This window comes from Sander vitreus, chromosome 9 (assembly GCF_031162955.1).
Source record: "Sander vitreus isolate 19-12246 chromosome 9, sanVit1, whole genome shotgun sequence".
NCBI lineage: Eukaryota > Metazoa > Chordata > Actinopteri > Perciformes > Percidae > Sander > Sander vitreus.
Genome location: NC_135863.1, coordinates 19,918,501 through 19,935,598, shown reverse-complemented (window position 1 = coordinate 19,935,598; position 17,098 = coordinate 19,918,501). Strand labels below are relative to the sequence as shown.

General features: G+C 41.7%; 1 protein-coding gene across 1 annotated transcript; it reads left to right on the top strand.

The window, feature by feature from the left end:
* Positions 1-631: 631 nt before the first annotated feature.
* Positions 632-15,705, top strand: mutyh (mutY DNA glycosylase). The gene is made up of 27 exons (XM_078259931.1): positions 632-1,086; positions 1,599-1,667; positions 1,759-1,925; positions 2,175-2,371; positions 2,554-2,638; positions 2,845-2,961; positions 3,267-3,339; positions 3,589-3,718; positions 3,839-3,916; positions 4,023-4,104; positions 4,202-4,223; positions 4,841-4,897; positions 4,942-5,075; positions 5,880-6,010; positions 7,124-7,163; positions 7,249-7,322; positions 10,810-10,851; positions 10,941-11,012; positions 11,558-11,671; positions 11,768-11,865; positions 12,648-12,792; positions 12,917-13,004; positions 13,553-13,735; positions 14,080-14,225; positions 14,336-14,485; positions 14,960-15,010; positions 15,108-15,705. Exons 1-27 carry the CDS (start codon positions 881-883, stop codon positions 15,240-15,242), a joined length of 2,886 nt encoding a protein of 961 aa, XP_078116057.1. The 5' UTR covers positions 632-880; the 3' UTR covers positions 15,243-15,705.
* Positions 15,706-17,098: the final 1,393 nt, after the last annotated feature.

The following is a 17,098-nucleotide window of genomic DNA, read 5'->3' as shown; positions in this document are numbered from 1 at the left end:
ACACAAGACATGAAGTAAAACCAGACAAGACAAGACAGAAAACCAGACTATCAAAATAAAACAGGAAACTAAGCAAAATACAGAACAGAAACAGACTACCAAAATAAGATAAAACACCAAAACCATAACAACATGAGATTCTTTATTTTATTTTAATATATAAAATCTAGAAAATACGTATTTAAATAGTGTATGTGTCTATATAAATAGTATATGTGTCTATATATGTTCGATAAAGGGACTACCTGCCACTTACATTGTATTGTGAACCCCTGTGTTGTAGCTAAATAAATGAAAAATAAATGAACCTAGCGCTAGCTAGTAACAACCTTGCATCTAGCTAGCTAGCTCATTGAATTGTCTACATAAAATATATTATATATTTTGTATATATTATTATATGTATTAAAGGAGAGAGAGAGAGAGAGAGAGAGAGTAACTCTTTGTCTGTATTTTTTTTTATATAACGTTAACGTTACTCTTGAATGATATCAGTCCTGAGCAATGCTTTTTTTTTTCCTGAACAATGCTTTGCTACAGCTAGCTACATAGCCTAGAAATCTAGACGCACCCTAGCGGCAGAAAATGTAATTTGCAGCCAGGGTCAACATCTTGATGTGGGTCTGGCTTGTCAGGCTATTTGCTAGTTTGCGACACACTCTACACAGAGATTGTGGGGGCGTTGCTATAAGCAACCGTCAACTAGCTGCTATAAACGGACGTGAGGGAGAAGATAAGGAGCAAATCAAGCTCGCAAAACATTTTTGAAGACACAAATTCAGACAGCTACAGCCAGGAGTCATATTGTGCCTGGTTCTGGTTTATGGAGGGGATGAAAAAACACAACTTTACTTAAGTGAAAAGAAGGAGGGCAGACAAGATGTCAACACAGGAAGAACAAGCGAATGTCGGCAAAGTGCTCAGTTTTCTTCGAGAATGGGACCGTGGTGACAGGACAGTCCGCAGCCGCATGTTGAACACTTTCCTGAGTCAAAACACAGGGAAGACGTTTTATGAGCTGGAGCTGGAGTTTGCACAGGTAGCCAGCCTCTTCCTGGCTCGACTCACCACCTGGATGAGACTCACGTATCCTTTCTTTGGTTAGGAATTTTGTCCACACACTTATTTTAGAGCCATGCTGATTTTGGCCGCCTGCACAGTAGAAGAGCCTGTACAAACATTATGGTATGCTGCAATTGATGAAACAGTAAGGATTACTTCAACTTTATAGTTGACACATTTTATACAAATTAAGTTCATACAAAGTATAGTTATGTTGTGTATTGATCCTGTACTGTATTTTTTATGCACCAATGCTGGTGTTCTTTGTGTGCAATTAAACCTATAGACTTTGACAAAGTGACAAAAGGGATGAAGAAGGGGAGTTGGTTAAATGCATGAACACATGTCAATTATTATTTTTCTACTTTCCCCTCATGTCCTTTATATGCACACATTTAACTATATTGTGGCTGTAATCGAATCATACATAAATACATTTCAAGTTTTGAGTCCTGTAGGGAGTAGGCCTACTCCTGGTTCCTGTTCTGGATTGGCTTTGCAATCAACCAACACCAAGTCCTTCACTGAATATTCAGATACATGTTTGGGACATTCTTGGGACTGCAGCTTAAAGCAATTGGGATTTTCCTCTCTGCATCGGGCCAGTGAGTGAGATGAAATGCTGCATCATAATCTTGTATCTGTTTGACTCATTATGTAGTTTTGTCTTTGACCCACTTTTCTCACTTTACTCAGTGATCAGTACCTAATGGAGTTCCTGGAGGACGGAGGTGTTCTCACTCTCCTGGACATCTTGAACCACACTGAGACCAAAGAGGAGGAGAAGTCCGAGGCCCTCCGTCTTCTGCTCACCGTCTCAAATGCTGGTCGCAAGTACAAAGAGATTATCTGTGAAAGCCATGGTAAATTTGATAAAGATTTTTCCTGGAATACATACAAACGTCTTCTTTCACTACACATATGATCAGTTCAATACAGTAGTATTTTTTTTAGCACTGTTTTATACCTGGCACGCTGACGTTCCCTCAGGTTTATCTATAGTCAGGTTACTTGATGTTCAAGTATTCTCCTTTTACCATTTGGATTATTTATACAGCATTGTAGTAGCCTTATCTGTGACTCCCTATCTGTTTTTTAACACATTCTTGCAGGTGTGAAAGCCATCGCAGAGTGCTTAGCTAAGTCAAACACCGATGAAACCCAAGAGGCAGCATGGGCCCTCCTGGAGTCCCTGTCGCATGGAAACCCCAAATATCAAAACCAAATCTACAAAGGTCTGATTGCTCTCATGACTTGTACCTCGCCTCAGGCCCAGCAGATGGTCCTGCACACATTACACACTGTGCAGGTATAGCACGAGAGTACACACTAAGCATATAATAATGCAAGCATGCACTTTCATCATTCTCAGAGCATGCATGTGCCCTCATCCTTGCTCTTTCACACAATGGACCTTATAGCAAAATGTGATATACTGTATTTACCATATAAGAAGAAATACAACAGTTCTATCACTATCCTCTCTCACAGTCCAAAATGAAAACAGCCCATCACAGCATTGTAGACCCTCTGCTGTATATGCTCAGGTCCCTGCACCTGGAGGTTCAGAATCAAGGTAAGCTTAGAAAATGTTTAAAACCACATGGTTATAAACTTGTGGCTGATTAATTGTTTGTGTGTACGCTGAAACTTTGAAAGACCAATACGAATGATAAATCCACCAGCCGCTGTGGCTGTAAAATTGTCAATCCTGTAATAAATGATCACCTTTTAATGTCATCACATTCAAGACTCTTCTCTCCCTGTGTATGTCTCTGGCAGCTACAAATCTGATCCTAGACCTGAAGTGTTATGATGTGAGGCCAATGCTGCTCAGTGGACTGGTGACTCTGCTGAGGCCTACTAAAGAAGAAGTGCAGCAATACCACAATATGGAAGGTGACACTTTGGTATTGAAGTGTGTTTTAAAAAAAAAAAGCATAGTAAGTACTTTTCTCCCAAAGACTGATACAGTACAGTAACCCTTTTAGACTGATCAGTGACAGGAAATATATTTTCCTTTAGGACCACCCACGGTATGCTTATTATTTCCACAATTTCTGAAACCGACACGTACTTTACCACCTACCCAAACCCATCAGTTAATGTGCTAGCATTTAGTTGACTTTTGACATAATGTGATATATTTGGTCCCATTAACAAGGTACTGTAACATATTTTGTTGATTCCTACAATCCTATCAGAGTCTGATATAATCAAGATGACTGGATCTCTGCCTGTGTTTGTGCAACAAGCTGCTGCAGCTAAAACTATACGGTATGGAATAATATGTCCCGTGTAACTAGACATAATTAAATGAATGTTTAATTACACAACAAACATCAGAAAACGTGATGTTCTTTTCTTTTTTATAGTGATATGTAAAAAAAAAAATCTGAAATGTATTTAATTTGTATTACTAGTATATTGCTTTAATGACTTTATCTTCTTATAGTTTTAGCTATTGTCATACAGGAAGGATAATAAGATAATATGATATTTTTTATGGTGTTGAATGTGTTGAAGCCTGCTAGCCGAAGACAGTCAAGAGGTTTCTCGTGAGCTTCTCTCTCTCGGAGTGATCCAACATCTTCTCTACGCTATGGGCAACAGAGAACACACTGATTCCCAAATACAAGCCAGTCTAGCCTTGAAGGTACACCCCTGCTGTCAGACACACACACACACACACACACACACACACACACACACACACACACACACTGTACATAATATGCATGCACAAACGCACACTAATACTTTCATCTCTGGCCAGCACTTTGTCCGCTCATACCCAGTTATTGAGGAACATGTGCAGAGAGGCATCGGCAGCACACTGTTTGCAGCCTTTATGGTAAGCTTTAATAACTTACTAGATGCTACGATAACATCAGTTCAAATGTCACTGTAGAAGCTGCTAAAAGGCAGTACTAACCGATTCAACCCCCGTCTTTCCACAGCACCAAGCTGACACTTTGTACATGAATATGGATGAAACACAAGCAGAACTCCTGCTAACTAACAAGGTTAACATAACTGAAGGTAATGATTCTTATTTGTTCATCAAATTCTTTTTTCCTAGGTTGCCTGTACCATGTGAGAATAATTCTTGCTTTTCTTTTCAATCTTTGCATTCCAGTGTTGGATGGTGACCAACCACTGTGACTAACTCTGAAGGCTGATATGAGGGACAAATCAATTCAATGATAGAGATGAATAAACTAGAACATGTGTGTAAATACTGCTTTTACGTCATTAAAAGACTTACAGAAGTTTAATTCTCGATTTGCTGTCTCTCTTTTTCTTTCGCGGAATTATTTTTAAAAGTAATTAATTAGGACTTTACATTAGCCTGACATGGTCATACCATAGAGGGTCATACTTCCCGACCTCGAATGTTGTGGGCGGGGCTAAGTTCGGCTGGCATCCAGGCTAACTTTACATGTGATTTCAGAGGAAAAAAATACACTATGTTTTTAATAGAGTTTTACACTGACTTGTGTAAACTGAGTTGTTATAGGGATATTTAAGCATTTTACCGTTCCTCACAGCTTCCTTAGAGTTTTTTAAGTGATAATTTGCATTTGTATTTTTTACAGTCTATACTATGCACTCATGAAATAAATGCTTTCTCCAATCCAGGGTTACGATAATGATAATTAATAATAATCAATATGAATTTATAATGGCACAACCACACAGACTGCCATTACTCAATTTTGATTTTGACCCTCCTACCGGATATGACGTAACACATACGTCTGCTGTTTCCTTGCAGCGGATTGGACAAGCAGCGACCGTCCGTGCTCAACGTGGCGGGAGCCCAAATGAATCCGTGAGGTAAACAAGAGCGCTCGTGCAGTGCGCAGATAAATGAAATCAATCTTTACACGTTGTTTTTAAAATGAGCAGCAGGTTACGTTCAGCGATGCTCAAAGGCAAAAGAGCCGGATTGGAGATGGTAGATACGGCGAAACCAAAGCGGAAGAGGTCACACACAGCTGTGAAAGACGGTAACGTTAGATACCAACCATGTTGATCTTACTTAACTATAAAATACACACATGTTGGGTACTTCATTTTCCACATTATTAATAATAGTGATTATATGAACCAGAAACACATTTGCATGAGATTTATAAAATAACTAATTTTGAACCTCTCGGACCATCATTTCAAAACCGTGTCAGAAAGGTTTTTATTTAACTAAGTGGTGACTTGACAGCCTCCGAAATGAGGAAATAACGAAGGAACAATCACAGAATTACAGTTCATATAGGCTAAACAATAAATGTAGGCGAATAAGAGGGCTATTAAAAACAAGAGCGGTCCCTTTGTAACACATTTTCAAACATCACTTGAATGTCCCAATGGAAACGAGTTGTTCTAATTTAAGAGACTCCTGAAGCCATCTGTAAGGAGCGTAAAATGTTAAAAGCACTCTTTCCTAATTTACAATTGACGCCTGGCTTGAAAAGTCGAATGTGTGTCTGTGATGTTGTGTTAGTAAAACTTAGCAGCGAAGACAGATATAGGGGAATCTTGCCACATAAATTGTTGTAAATAAACAGTAAACAATGTTGCTCTCTCCGGATGGTGAGAGAGGGCCAGCCCACTTTCTGATACAAAAGACAATGATGGGTGAGAAACTCATCACCAGTAATAAGTTATGACATAAGAAATCTGCCCACTGGATATTGTTACCTCAAAAAGGTCTCCTGTTCTGTTGATGTCTTTCCCACTCCCCCCCCCCCATATTACATATTATATATTATACATACATAGTTTGAATGAGAATGATGTTTTGGGTCTTCCAGAGGAAACCACGAATGCCTCCTCACCGTCAACATACCACGCTTTCCATGATCCTGCTGATGTTGTGCTGCTGCGCTCTCAGCTCCTCAACTGGTACGACAAGGAGAAGAGAGAGCTGCCATGGAGGACTCTGGTAGAGAGAAACATTTATTTCACTGGTTTTGAAAAGAAATGTCTTTTTTTTTATATATATATATATACGTATTTGGTTGTGCAGACTTTCATTTTGTGTTATAGAAGTACATAAGGTGTTGTAATTTATTTTGGTTCAGACATACACTACCGGTCAAAAGTTTGGGGTCACTTAGAAATTTCCATTCCACTCCATTATAGACAGAATACCAGCTGAGATCTGTTGCGTTGTTTTTTTTAGCCAGGGCAGCAGTTTTCAGATTACATTATGTGCTTACATAATTGCAAAATGGTTCTCCAATGTTTTCTCGGTTAGCCTTTTAAAATGATATCAGATTAGTAAACAGAATGTGCCTTTGGAACACTGGATGAATGGTTTCTGATTATGGGCAATGTAGATATTGCATTAAAGATTACTTCTGCCTACAACAGTCGAGAACCCTTTTGCAGTTATGTAAGAACATAATGTAATCTGAAAACTGCTGCCCTGATTAAAAAAAACAATGCAACTGATCTCAGCTGGTATTCTGTCTGGAATGTAATGGAAATTTCACCGGTAGTGTATGGTTACTTCAGTGTACATGAAACCAACTTTTTTATTTTGACACTGAGCTTTCTGTCACACCTAATTTGATGGTTTCATTAGTGTTTTTAATGACTTATTTAGTCACTGTACAGATCCTAAAAGTAAAACAAGGTTTACATAGCCACAGTAAATTATACTAGGGCTTTGGAATATACAGTCATAATATCATAATTTCTTATCGATGATATCTGACAGTATTTTATGATTACTAAACAATAAAATGCATCTATTACTGAATAATAAAATTCCCAACCTTGGATTTTGCACATGTAAAAAAATAATGCTGTAGCCTTGTAGAAGCCTTATCTGCCTTGCCTTATCTATTTTTTTATTTCTTACTTCCCCTTAGGCCCAGCAGCTGGTCCTGAGGGTAGTTACAAGTCATGAGAGCAATCAGACCTTTTTAGATTTGATTTGGATATTTGGGGTTTCCATGCGACAGGGACTCCAGGAGGGCCCATGCTGCCTCTTGGGTTTCATCTGTGCATGCTATAATTGACTGGCTCCTTCCTTGTATTTCTTTTACAGGCTGTGACAGAGTCAGACCTCAACATCAGGACATATGCAGGTAAGAAGATGTTTTCTTGTCAAAATTAAACATCTTAATCTGCTGCTGACACTCTTTATGAGAGTGTTTTCTCTCTTTGTGTTAGTGTGGGTTTCAGAAATCATGCTGCAACAGACTCAAGTTGCCACGGTGATAGACTATTACATCAAATGGATGAAGGTAGGTTGAGGTGTTCATTTCACTGGAGGTCTTGTGATATATTAAAGGGGTGGTTCAGAATTTTGGACATAAGACCTCGTTTCCAAGTTAGCCCGTGTGTTATTTATCAGTGGAGACCGTTTTCAACACTTTTCATCCAGTCCTTCTAGTTGCAGAGTTCGCTGGTGCTAGGGTAGCGTAAGTCAACAGTATCTGCTAGCCTGTCACTAAAAACAGTCTTACACACTCCACAGTACACCCGAGGCAAATAAATTATAATGCCAGACTATCGATGTACATGTCTGTGTTGATAGAATAATGTTAGGAATAAAACTACCCTTGCATCGCGTTGCAATAGTTATACTTTGTTCCCTGTAGTTGGTAGCATTGGCTACAGCAGCGGCGGAGTGATATTACCTAGGCTACTGAGAAAGCCGGTTTCCATGACAATCACGCAAGTTTATTTACCTGCCGCTGTGAGCTCCAACTAATTCCACTCTGCCAGGCTATAACTCTTATAACGTTACCGGTACATGAAAGCACACAGGCTAGCAATTTGCATGTAAACTGTCCGAGCTTACATGACGCGTTCAGGAGTGGGGACAAAGACAGATTTAAAGAGTCGAAGTACAAGTTTAGCAAGGCAGTGAAGGAGGCTAAACGACGGTACTCTGAGAAGCTCCAATGCCAGTTCTCAGCGAACGACTCTGCGACTGTCTGGAAAGGACTTCAGCAGATCACCACATATAAGCCTAAAACCCCCCACTCCTACAATGACCGACACCTAGCCAACGACCTGAACGAGTTCTACTATCGATTTGAAAGACAAAAGGACAGTCCTAACACCATCCCCCACGACACCTCCCTACAGCTACAGCCACTGTGCTTCACCTCCACCTCCCCCACCTCAGCAGGGTCCTGGGCCTCCCCACCAATGCCCTCCACAAAGGTCTCCCCCCCCACCCCCCCCACCCACCTCAGTGACGACTCTCTCCATCCATGAGAGGGACGTCAACAGACTCTTTAGGAGACAGAACCCCAGGAAAGCTGCTGGACCGGATGCTGTCTCCCCATCCAGCTTGAAGCACTGCGCTGATCAGCTGTCTCCAGTGTTCACAGACATTTTCAACACCTCACTGGAGACATGCCACGTGCCAGCCTGCTTCAAGTCCTCAAACATTATCCCTGTTCCCAAGAAGCCAAAGACCACAGGACTTAATGACTTCAGACCTGTCGCCCTGACCTCTGTGGTTATGAAGTCCTTTGAGCGCCTTGTGCTTTCACACCTCAAAGCCATCACCGGCCCCCTCCTGGACCCCCTGCAGTTTGCCTACAGAGCCAATAGGTCTGTAAACGATGCAGTCAACCTGGCCCTCCACTACATCCTCCGGCACCTGGACTCCGCAGGAACCTACGCCAGGATCCTGTTTGTGGACTTCAGCTCTGCCTTTAACACCATCATCCCGGCTCTGCTCCAGGAGAAGCTCTCCCAGCTAGGCGTGCCTGACTCCACCTGCAGGTGGATCACTGACTTCCTGTCTGACAGGAAGCAGCATTTGAAGCTGGGGAAACATGTCTCCGACTCACAGACCATCAGCACCGGATCGCCCCAGGGCTGTGTTCTTTCCCCCCTGCTCTTCTCCCTGTACACCAACAGCTGCACCTCCAGTCACCAGTCTGTCAAGCTTCTGAAGTTTGCGGACAACACCTCCCTCATCGGACTCATCTCTGATGGCGACGAGTCCGCCTACAGGTGGGAGGCTGACCATCTGGTGACCTGGTGCAAGCAAAACAATCTAGAGCTCAACGCTCTAAAGACAGTGGAGATGGTTGTGGACTTCAGGAAGAACCCAGCCCCACCTGCCCCCATCACCCTCTGTGGCTCCACAATTGACACTGTGGAGTCTTTCCGCTTCCTGGGAACTACCATCTCCCAGGACCTCAAGTGGGAGCTGAACATCAGCTCCCTCGTGAAGAAAGCACAACAGAGGATGTACTTCCTGCGGCAGCTGAAGAAATTCAACCTGCCAAAGACAATGATGGTGCACTTCTACACAGCCATCATTGAGTCCATCCTCACATCCTCCATCACCATCTGGTACGCTGCTAGCACAGCCAAGGACAAGGGCAGACTGCAGCGTGTCATTCGGTCAGCAGAGAAGGTGATTGGCTGCAATCTGCCGCCGCTCCAGGACCTATACGCCACCAGGACTCTGAAGCGTGCTGGAAAGATTGTGGCCGACCCCTCCCACCCCGGTCACAGACTCTTTGAGACACTCCCCTCTGGCAGGAGGCTGAGGTCCATCAGGACCAAAACCTCACGTCACATGAACAGCTTTTCCCCCTCCGCCACTAGCCTTATTAACAAGGCCCGGAAACCACCCTGACTCTCCACCTACATGCCACTGTTCTCTCTGCTGTAATGCTCTTTGCTCTTTATTTTTTATTTATATCTTTATTTATTCTTTATTTTTAACTTAATACATACTGTGTAAATATACTTATACTTATATTGTTTGTACCTATACTTATATTGTTTAATATTCCATCTAAAGAATGTGTGACGTGCACCAACAACACCAAAACAAATTCCTTGTATGTGTTAAAAAACGTATTTGGCAATAAAACCTTTTCTGATTCTGATGATGTTTCTGTCAGCAATTACCTAAAGTTAGTGGTTAGCCCAGTCAGGTATCTACCAAGAGTGTAGCTATACCGTTAGCTAACGTTGTCACTCTCCACAATGCATTGAACTGTAACGTTATCTCCACTAACGTTGTCAGTCTCAATCTATCAGTAGCAGCTAGGCTAACGTTATGAAAGAGGCTAGCTTTATTAGCTGGAGTAGCCTACCGAAAGTTATTACCTGTTCATCAGCAGCTGTTGGTGCATCTGGAAAGACGGATGGAACCGCATTCGTTGTCAGTGACTTGTGGTCCTTTAGATTGCGGGGTTTTTCAGAGTTGTCTGGTCTAAAATGATCACTACACATTTTCCACTTGAGTAGGGGCTCCGCTGGTGTCTTGATGTCAAAGCCAGCAGCTACTAGGTTTCCCGACTGGAGTGCGCTTCTCTGTTTACTTTTTGGCGCGGTACTACTAAGTAAAATTCCACCGCTGCTGAGAAACTAGTCCCTCAAAATGTAATGCGATCATTGAGATGCAAGGGTAGTTTTATTTCTAACATTATTTTATCAACAGACATTTACAACGATAGTCTGCCGTTATAATTTATTTGCCTCAGGTGTACTGTGGAGTGTGTAAGACTGCTTTTAATGGCAGGCTAGCAGATACTGTTGACTTGTGCTAGCCTAGCACCAGCAAACTCTGCAACTGGAAGGACTGGATGAAAAGTGTTGAAAACTGTCTCCACTGATAAATAACACACTGGCTAACTTGGAAATGAGGTCCTATGTCCAAAATTCTGAACCACCCCTTTAAATGTATTAGAGTGTAATATATTACATGCATTATGTGTAATTTAAACTCTTTCTCCACTTGTGTTCCAGCGCTGGCCCACGGTGCAGGATCTGGCAGCTGCTACTCTAGAGGTGATTACTAAAAGCAGCCGCTAAAGATGATTGTGATTTTAAAATAGTATTGATTTAAAACTAAATTTATTGATTTCATTCATGTGTAGGAAGTAAACCAGATGTGGGCGGGTCTTGGCTACTACTCCAGAGGAAAAAGACTGCATGAAGGAGCTCAAAAGGTCTGTGTTGTGTTTTGTAAATCAATAATTTCTCTGACATATATCTGCATTTTAGTCTGATGCCTTCTGTATTCTTCATTCACTCTAAATTTTTGGCTTAGTGCAAAGATTTATGAAATGACTAGTCTCGCATTGCCAGACCTTTCCCCACAGCGCTGCGGAGGAGGGTCTGGCGAGTCCACACAGCATTCCAGGATGGGAGAAAACATGCTCTGGTTCCTTGGCATTTCTTTAAACCAATCACAATCCTCCACAAAGCCTCAGGAAGGAACTTGTTTTGGTGGAACATGGGTACATTCAAAAGTTGTTTTAGTCATGTCTGGATTTACCCTGCAGAGATCTGAGGAGCAGTTAACTATAGGCCTCATAAATCGGCCAGAGTTAAAAATTCCAACACAAACAAAGCGGAAGGTAACAAACCAGAGCAATCCTGGAAGTGGAACGTTGTGGATATAGACTATGAAATTACTTACCTCTTAAAATTGCACGTAATAATGACTTAGTATGAAATATCGTGGTGAAGGTCGTTCACTTGCCTGTTGTAGGTGGTGTCAGAGCTCAAGGGGCAGATGCCTCGCACGGTCGACAGCCTGCTGAAACAGCTGCCTGGAGTGGGACGCTACACTGCTGCAGCTGTAGGCTCTATTGCCCTGGGTCAGGTGTGTGTCTATGGGCCAGAGCAAACTCTTAGGCCACACTTAGCTTTACTACCTCGTTTATCACTGACGACTGAAAAAAATATCCCTGTTGCCTAGGTTACTGGATCCGTGGATGGCAATGTGATTCGGGTGCTGTGTCGCCTGAGAGCCATCGGAGCTGACAGCACAGGTACTGCAGTAACAGAGGCACTTTGGTGAGATTACACTTCAAACTAAATTCCTCAAGGAACCTGCATTTTGACTTTGTTCCCAACACCTACTTTAATATCTATGAATGTTAACATTAATGTTGTTTTTTTTTCTTGCATTTGGTGCCTGCTTTTGTAAGTTCTGCATGCAGTAAACATCAATGTCTGCCTGTCACTCAAACTCTACTGGTCAATTATCGACCCTGCGTACAGTTTTCATTGGCTTTCATAAACGAACCTGTTCTAAGTCTGTCTGGCGAGGACAGTTTTGTTTAAGTCTACACAGAATGATTCCTGTATGTTTGAGGTTGTCTCAGATGTGTCCAGGCAACAGTTGTGTAATATTTTCTTTAGGTGAGATTTAGAATTTTCGATTAGGAAATCCTGTTTTATAAAAGAGAAAACGGAATTTGGTACGAATTCAAAAGGTATTTGAAGGTAGTTGAAACAGTTTATTGTCTCTCTCTCTCTCTCTCTCTCTCTCTCTCTCTCTCTCTCTCTCTCTCAGCTTGCACCCCTCACGCTTCAGCTTGTGCTGAATGCTGCAGATCACTTTTATTTTTATTTTTTTCAGCTATTTCAATCCAAATCTAAAAATGAACTTGGCAAATGAAAATTAGCTTTTTATGTGATCAAAGCACAGGAAAAAAAATAAAGATTTAATATTAAGTCAGTCTTTCTAAATGGTATCTTAAGATTCATCCATTCTGGAGTAATATATTGCTTAAATAAGTATGCTGATGATAATGATTCCAGCTTTTTAAATGTTTTTTTCTGCTCTATTTCAGGAGTATAGCCAATACACTGGTGGACCCTGAGAGACCCGGGGACTTTAACCAAGCCATGATGGAGCTGGGAGCACGAGTCTGCACTCCCAAAGGACCACTCTGCAGCCAGTGTCCCGTACACTCTCTCTGCCACTCTTTCCGCAAGGTAAGGTTCCAAATTAGTGTTATTAAGTATTGGATATGGGTTGTGCTTTGCAAAAGTGCTAATATAGATAGTTAATGCTTTGGATCATGTTGAAAAGGTTTGGGATTTGCGTGTGAATGTGCAGGTTCATGTCAAACAAGAGAAAAACTCCAGGAAGCTTTTGGGAAAGCTGGACAAGAAGCCGTCCACCCTGCCTGATATAGAAGACTGTAGTAAGTGTCCAGAGTGCCCTTCTCTTTTAGACCCTTTTTAGGGTTGATCAAGCCCCCCTAAATTTCATCTCAGCCCCCCTAAAAATTAAATAATAAAAACTTTTTTTTTTAAATCAATTTTGGTGCTTCAAGTTAGAGTTGCAAACTTGTCTGTTAGTGACAAACAATTACAGGTTCAAAGGGCTTGAAACAGGTTTAATATCCTGTGTGTCTGTCACCGATGCTATGCACCTGTAACCCAGTCAAGAAAAGGGTTAACAGAAACGTAGTTTTGGCCAATCGGAATTGGTTGTGCCAGACTCCCGCCTTTGGCTGAGTCTCTATCTGATCTGTCAGAGTTCAAAGTTCAACGTTTGTAGTCCCCAGAGAAGAAGTTGGTTATTTCATGGCGCAGGGGTGGGGTTATCACTTTTGCATGCACTATATCCGTGTCACATTCTCATTAGGAGCTGAGCCCCCCTAAAGGTCGGATCCTAGAATCGCCCCTGCTCAGACCTTCATGTAGTCATGTTATTATAATTAAGTAAGTACTTTCTCTTCTCCCTCAGTAAACAGTGGGACGTGTCTGCTGTGTCCCTCGGAGCCCTGGGACGATGAGTTGGGTGTTCAGAACTTCCCCAGAAAGCCGGCAAAGAAGCCTCCTCGAGTGGAGCGAACTCTGACCTGTGTGGTGATCAGACCTGGAGAGGAGGGAGAGGACGAGTACCTGCTCACACAGAGGCCTAACAAAGGTCCGTCCTCCTGGTGGGGGATCTGTTTGTGGTGGTCCAGAGTCAGCTGCAAAATGAAGTTGTCTCCTGCCTGATAATCAGATTGAATTGCTGTTTTGTTTTTACTTCCTGATTTTAAATCGCTGAAAAAAATGGTGGCTGTGAGCAGCGACTCATCGCTCCATAACTCTGCTAGACTTCAATCATTCTGCAGCTTTAGCTTCATTTCTGTCAGTGTTCATTTTGGCAGATACTTTCATTATAGTTTTACTATTAGTCAGGTACACTTTAAGAAAGACTAAATACAGAAATGCAGTGTTGGAAAAGTACAAAGTAAAAGTGTGTGTGTGTGTGTGTTTTGACAGGTTTGCTGGCAGGCTTGTGGGAGTTTCCAAATCTTCTGCTGGAGGAGAAAAGCTCTGAGATGAAACGGAAGAAGGCGCTGTGTGCTCAGATCAGCGGGACACTGGGAACCCATCTGACTGAGAGCCTCTTCCAGTATGTGGGAGAGGTAAGCTTGATGTTTACCATCTATCTGTCAGACACACTTTTAAATGCAAATAAACTATTTCTGCAGCCGTGTAACAACCCTTTGATGGATCGTTGATTGGCTGTTTGCAGGTGGTGCACATCTTCTCCCACATTCACCAGACATATGTGGTTCACAGTGTGTGTTTGAAGGACACTGACGCACAAACTCAGACTGAAAATGCACAGTGGCTCACCAGGTCTGCTCTACAGGAAGCTGCTGTGTCCACAGGAGTGAAAAAGGTTTTTATTTTTGTGTGTGTGTGTGTGTGTGTGTGTGTGTGTGTGTGTGTGTGTGTGTGTGTGTGAGAGAGAGAGAGAGAGAAGCCCTGCTGTGTAACTGAGGTTAGCTGTATCTGCAGCACCAGCAGTTGGCTGAAAGCATGCTTTTGCAACAGGAATCTACTTTCCTAAATGTACTTCTGGTGTGCACTTGCTGTAGTTTCCATGTGCCACATTACAGAATTTCACTGGTTCCAAGTTCAAGTTTCCCCTTATATCACGCTGTGATTTGGAGCTGCAGTTTAAAAACCTTTTTAAACCGTTTAAATGAAAATGACATCTTCTCTTTTAATGCGATTATTGAATTAATTTTCAGAGAGGGTAGTTGTAGTTGTTGAGTTTGTTTCAGAAAGAAGTGACAGCAGGACTGAGTGAGTGTCTACATCTGTTTATGTGTAGTCTGAATTAATGGGATCAACGTGTTAACTTCTGCAGATTGTGAAGCTTTGCGACTCTGTGGACAGTCAAAAAGAACAAACCTCTAAGGTAAGTATACTTCAGTATGTATACATACATGTACCTTATTCTATAATCATATACGAATAACAGATTACACCGTTATCATCTGTCTTTTCTCACTTAGGATGGGAAAAGGCAGACCGGCACAAAGAATGACAAGAAACCACAAACCTCAAAAAAACAAAAGAGTGCCACTACCAGTGGCAGCAGACAGCTCTCCCTCAGCTCCTTCTTCAACACAGTTAAACAGGAATCTTGATGGTTTTGTGTGTGTGTGTGTGTGTGTGTGTGTGTGTGTGTGTGTGTGTGTGTGTGTGTGTGTGTGTGTGTGTGTGTGTGAAAGAAAGTGCCTTCTCATGCACATATGCCTTAATGTCAAAGCATCAGCCCTATGTTGCCAATTACTTTGGTATCATGGTCCCATCTCTGGGAATTAACTACAAAGTTCCATCACATATTTTAAAATGTCCGTTTTAAATTGTAATAAAATGAAAAGAAAGTATATTGCTCCTCTGGTGTTCCTGTAGGGACTTTTAGTGAATCGGCAGTGTAGTTTATTTGTAATGACCTCATTATAGCTATATAATATGACTAGTCTACATGTTTTACAAGCAGTATGTAAGATAATTGTCATGTTTATTACCACAATAAAAATTTAATGCAAGTAGACAAGTTTTAAAGGATGTAACTTTGGATAATAAAGCACAGACACAAGACAAACACATGGTTTCAATTTAATGGCACATTTGAACTTCCGTTCATATTCCAAACAAGAATTAGCATCAATATTTTTATCATGGAAAAAATAAACAAAAACATCTGTTTTTTTTATGAAAAGTACTTTTCACGTTATGACTTACAGCGGGGAAAATAAGTATTGAACATTTTTCTCAGTAAAGATATTTCTGATGGGGCTATCGGCATGACATTTTCACCAGATGTCAGTAACAACCCAAGCAATCCACACATACAAAGATATCAAAACAAATAAGTCCATAAATTAAGTTGTGTGTAATAAAGTGAAATGACACAGGGAAAATGTATTGAACACACTTGCTGAAATTTATTTAATACTTAGTAGAAAAGCCTTTGTTGGTAATGACGGCTTCAAGACGCATCCTGTATGAAGAAACTAGTCGCACACGTTGCTCAGCTGTGATTTTTGTCCATCCTTCCACACAAACTGTCTTCAAATCTTGAAGGTTCTGGAGGAATCTTCTATGAACTCAAATCTTCAGTTCTTTCCAGAGGTTTTCAATTGGATTCAAGTCAGGTGATTGACTGGGCCATTCTAACAGCTTGATTTTCTTTCTCTGAAGTCAATTGAGAGTTTCCTTGGCTGTGTGTTTGGGATCATCGTCTTGCTGAAATGTCCACCCTCGTTTCATCTTCAGCATCCTGGTGGATGGCAGCAGATTCTTATCAAGAATGTCACGTCACATTGCTCCATTCATCCTTCCTTCAATTATATGAAGTCTGCCAGTGCCAGATGCTGAAAAACAGCCCCACGCCATGATGCTCCCACCTCCAAACCTCACTCTTGGTATGGTGTTTTTAGGGTGATGTGCAGTGCCATTTCTCCTCCAAACATGGTGTATGCTATGGCAGCCAAAGAGTTCGATTTTGGTCTCATCTGACCGGATTATATTATAATATTACATATATTACATACTGGGAGAATAATTATATTCTCCCAGTATGTCATTGGCTTGTCCAGATGTTGTGCAGTAAACTTTAAGCGAGCTTCCACATGCTTTTTCTTGAGCAGTGGTGTGTTGCGTGGTGTGCGTGCACAGAGGCCATGGCTGTTGAGTGCATTACTAATTGTTTTCTTTGAAACAACTGTACCTGCTTCTTCCAGGTCTTTCTGAAGATCTCCACGAGTGGTCCTTGGTACTTCGACAACTCTTCTAAGTATTCTATGGACTCCTCTGTCAGAAATCTTGCGAGGAGCACCTGGTCGTGGCCGGTTATGAAATGATGTTCTTTCCATCCATCCATCCATCCATCCATCCATCTTCATCCGCTTATCCGGGGTCGGGTCGTGGGGGTAGCAGCTCCAGCAGGGGACCCCAAACTTCCCTTTCCCGGGCCACATTAACCAGCTCCGACTGG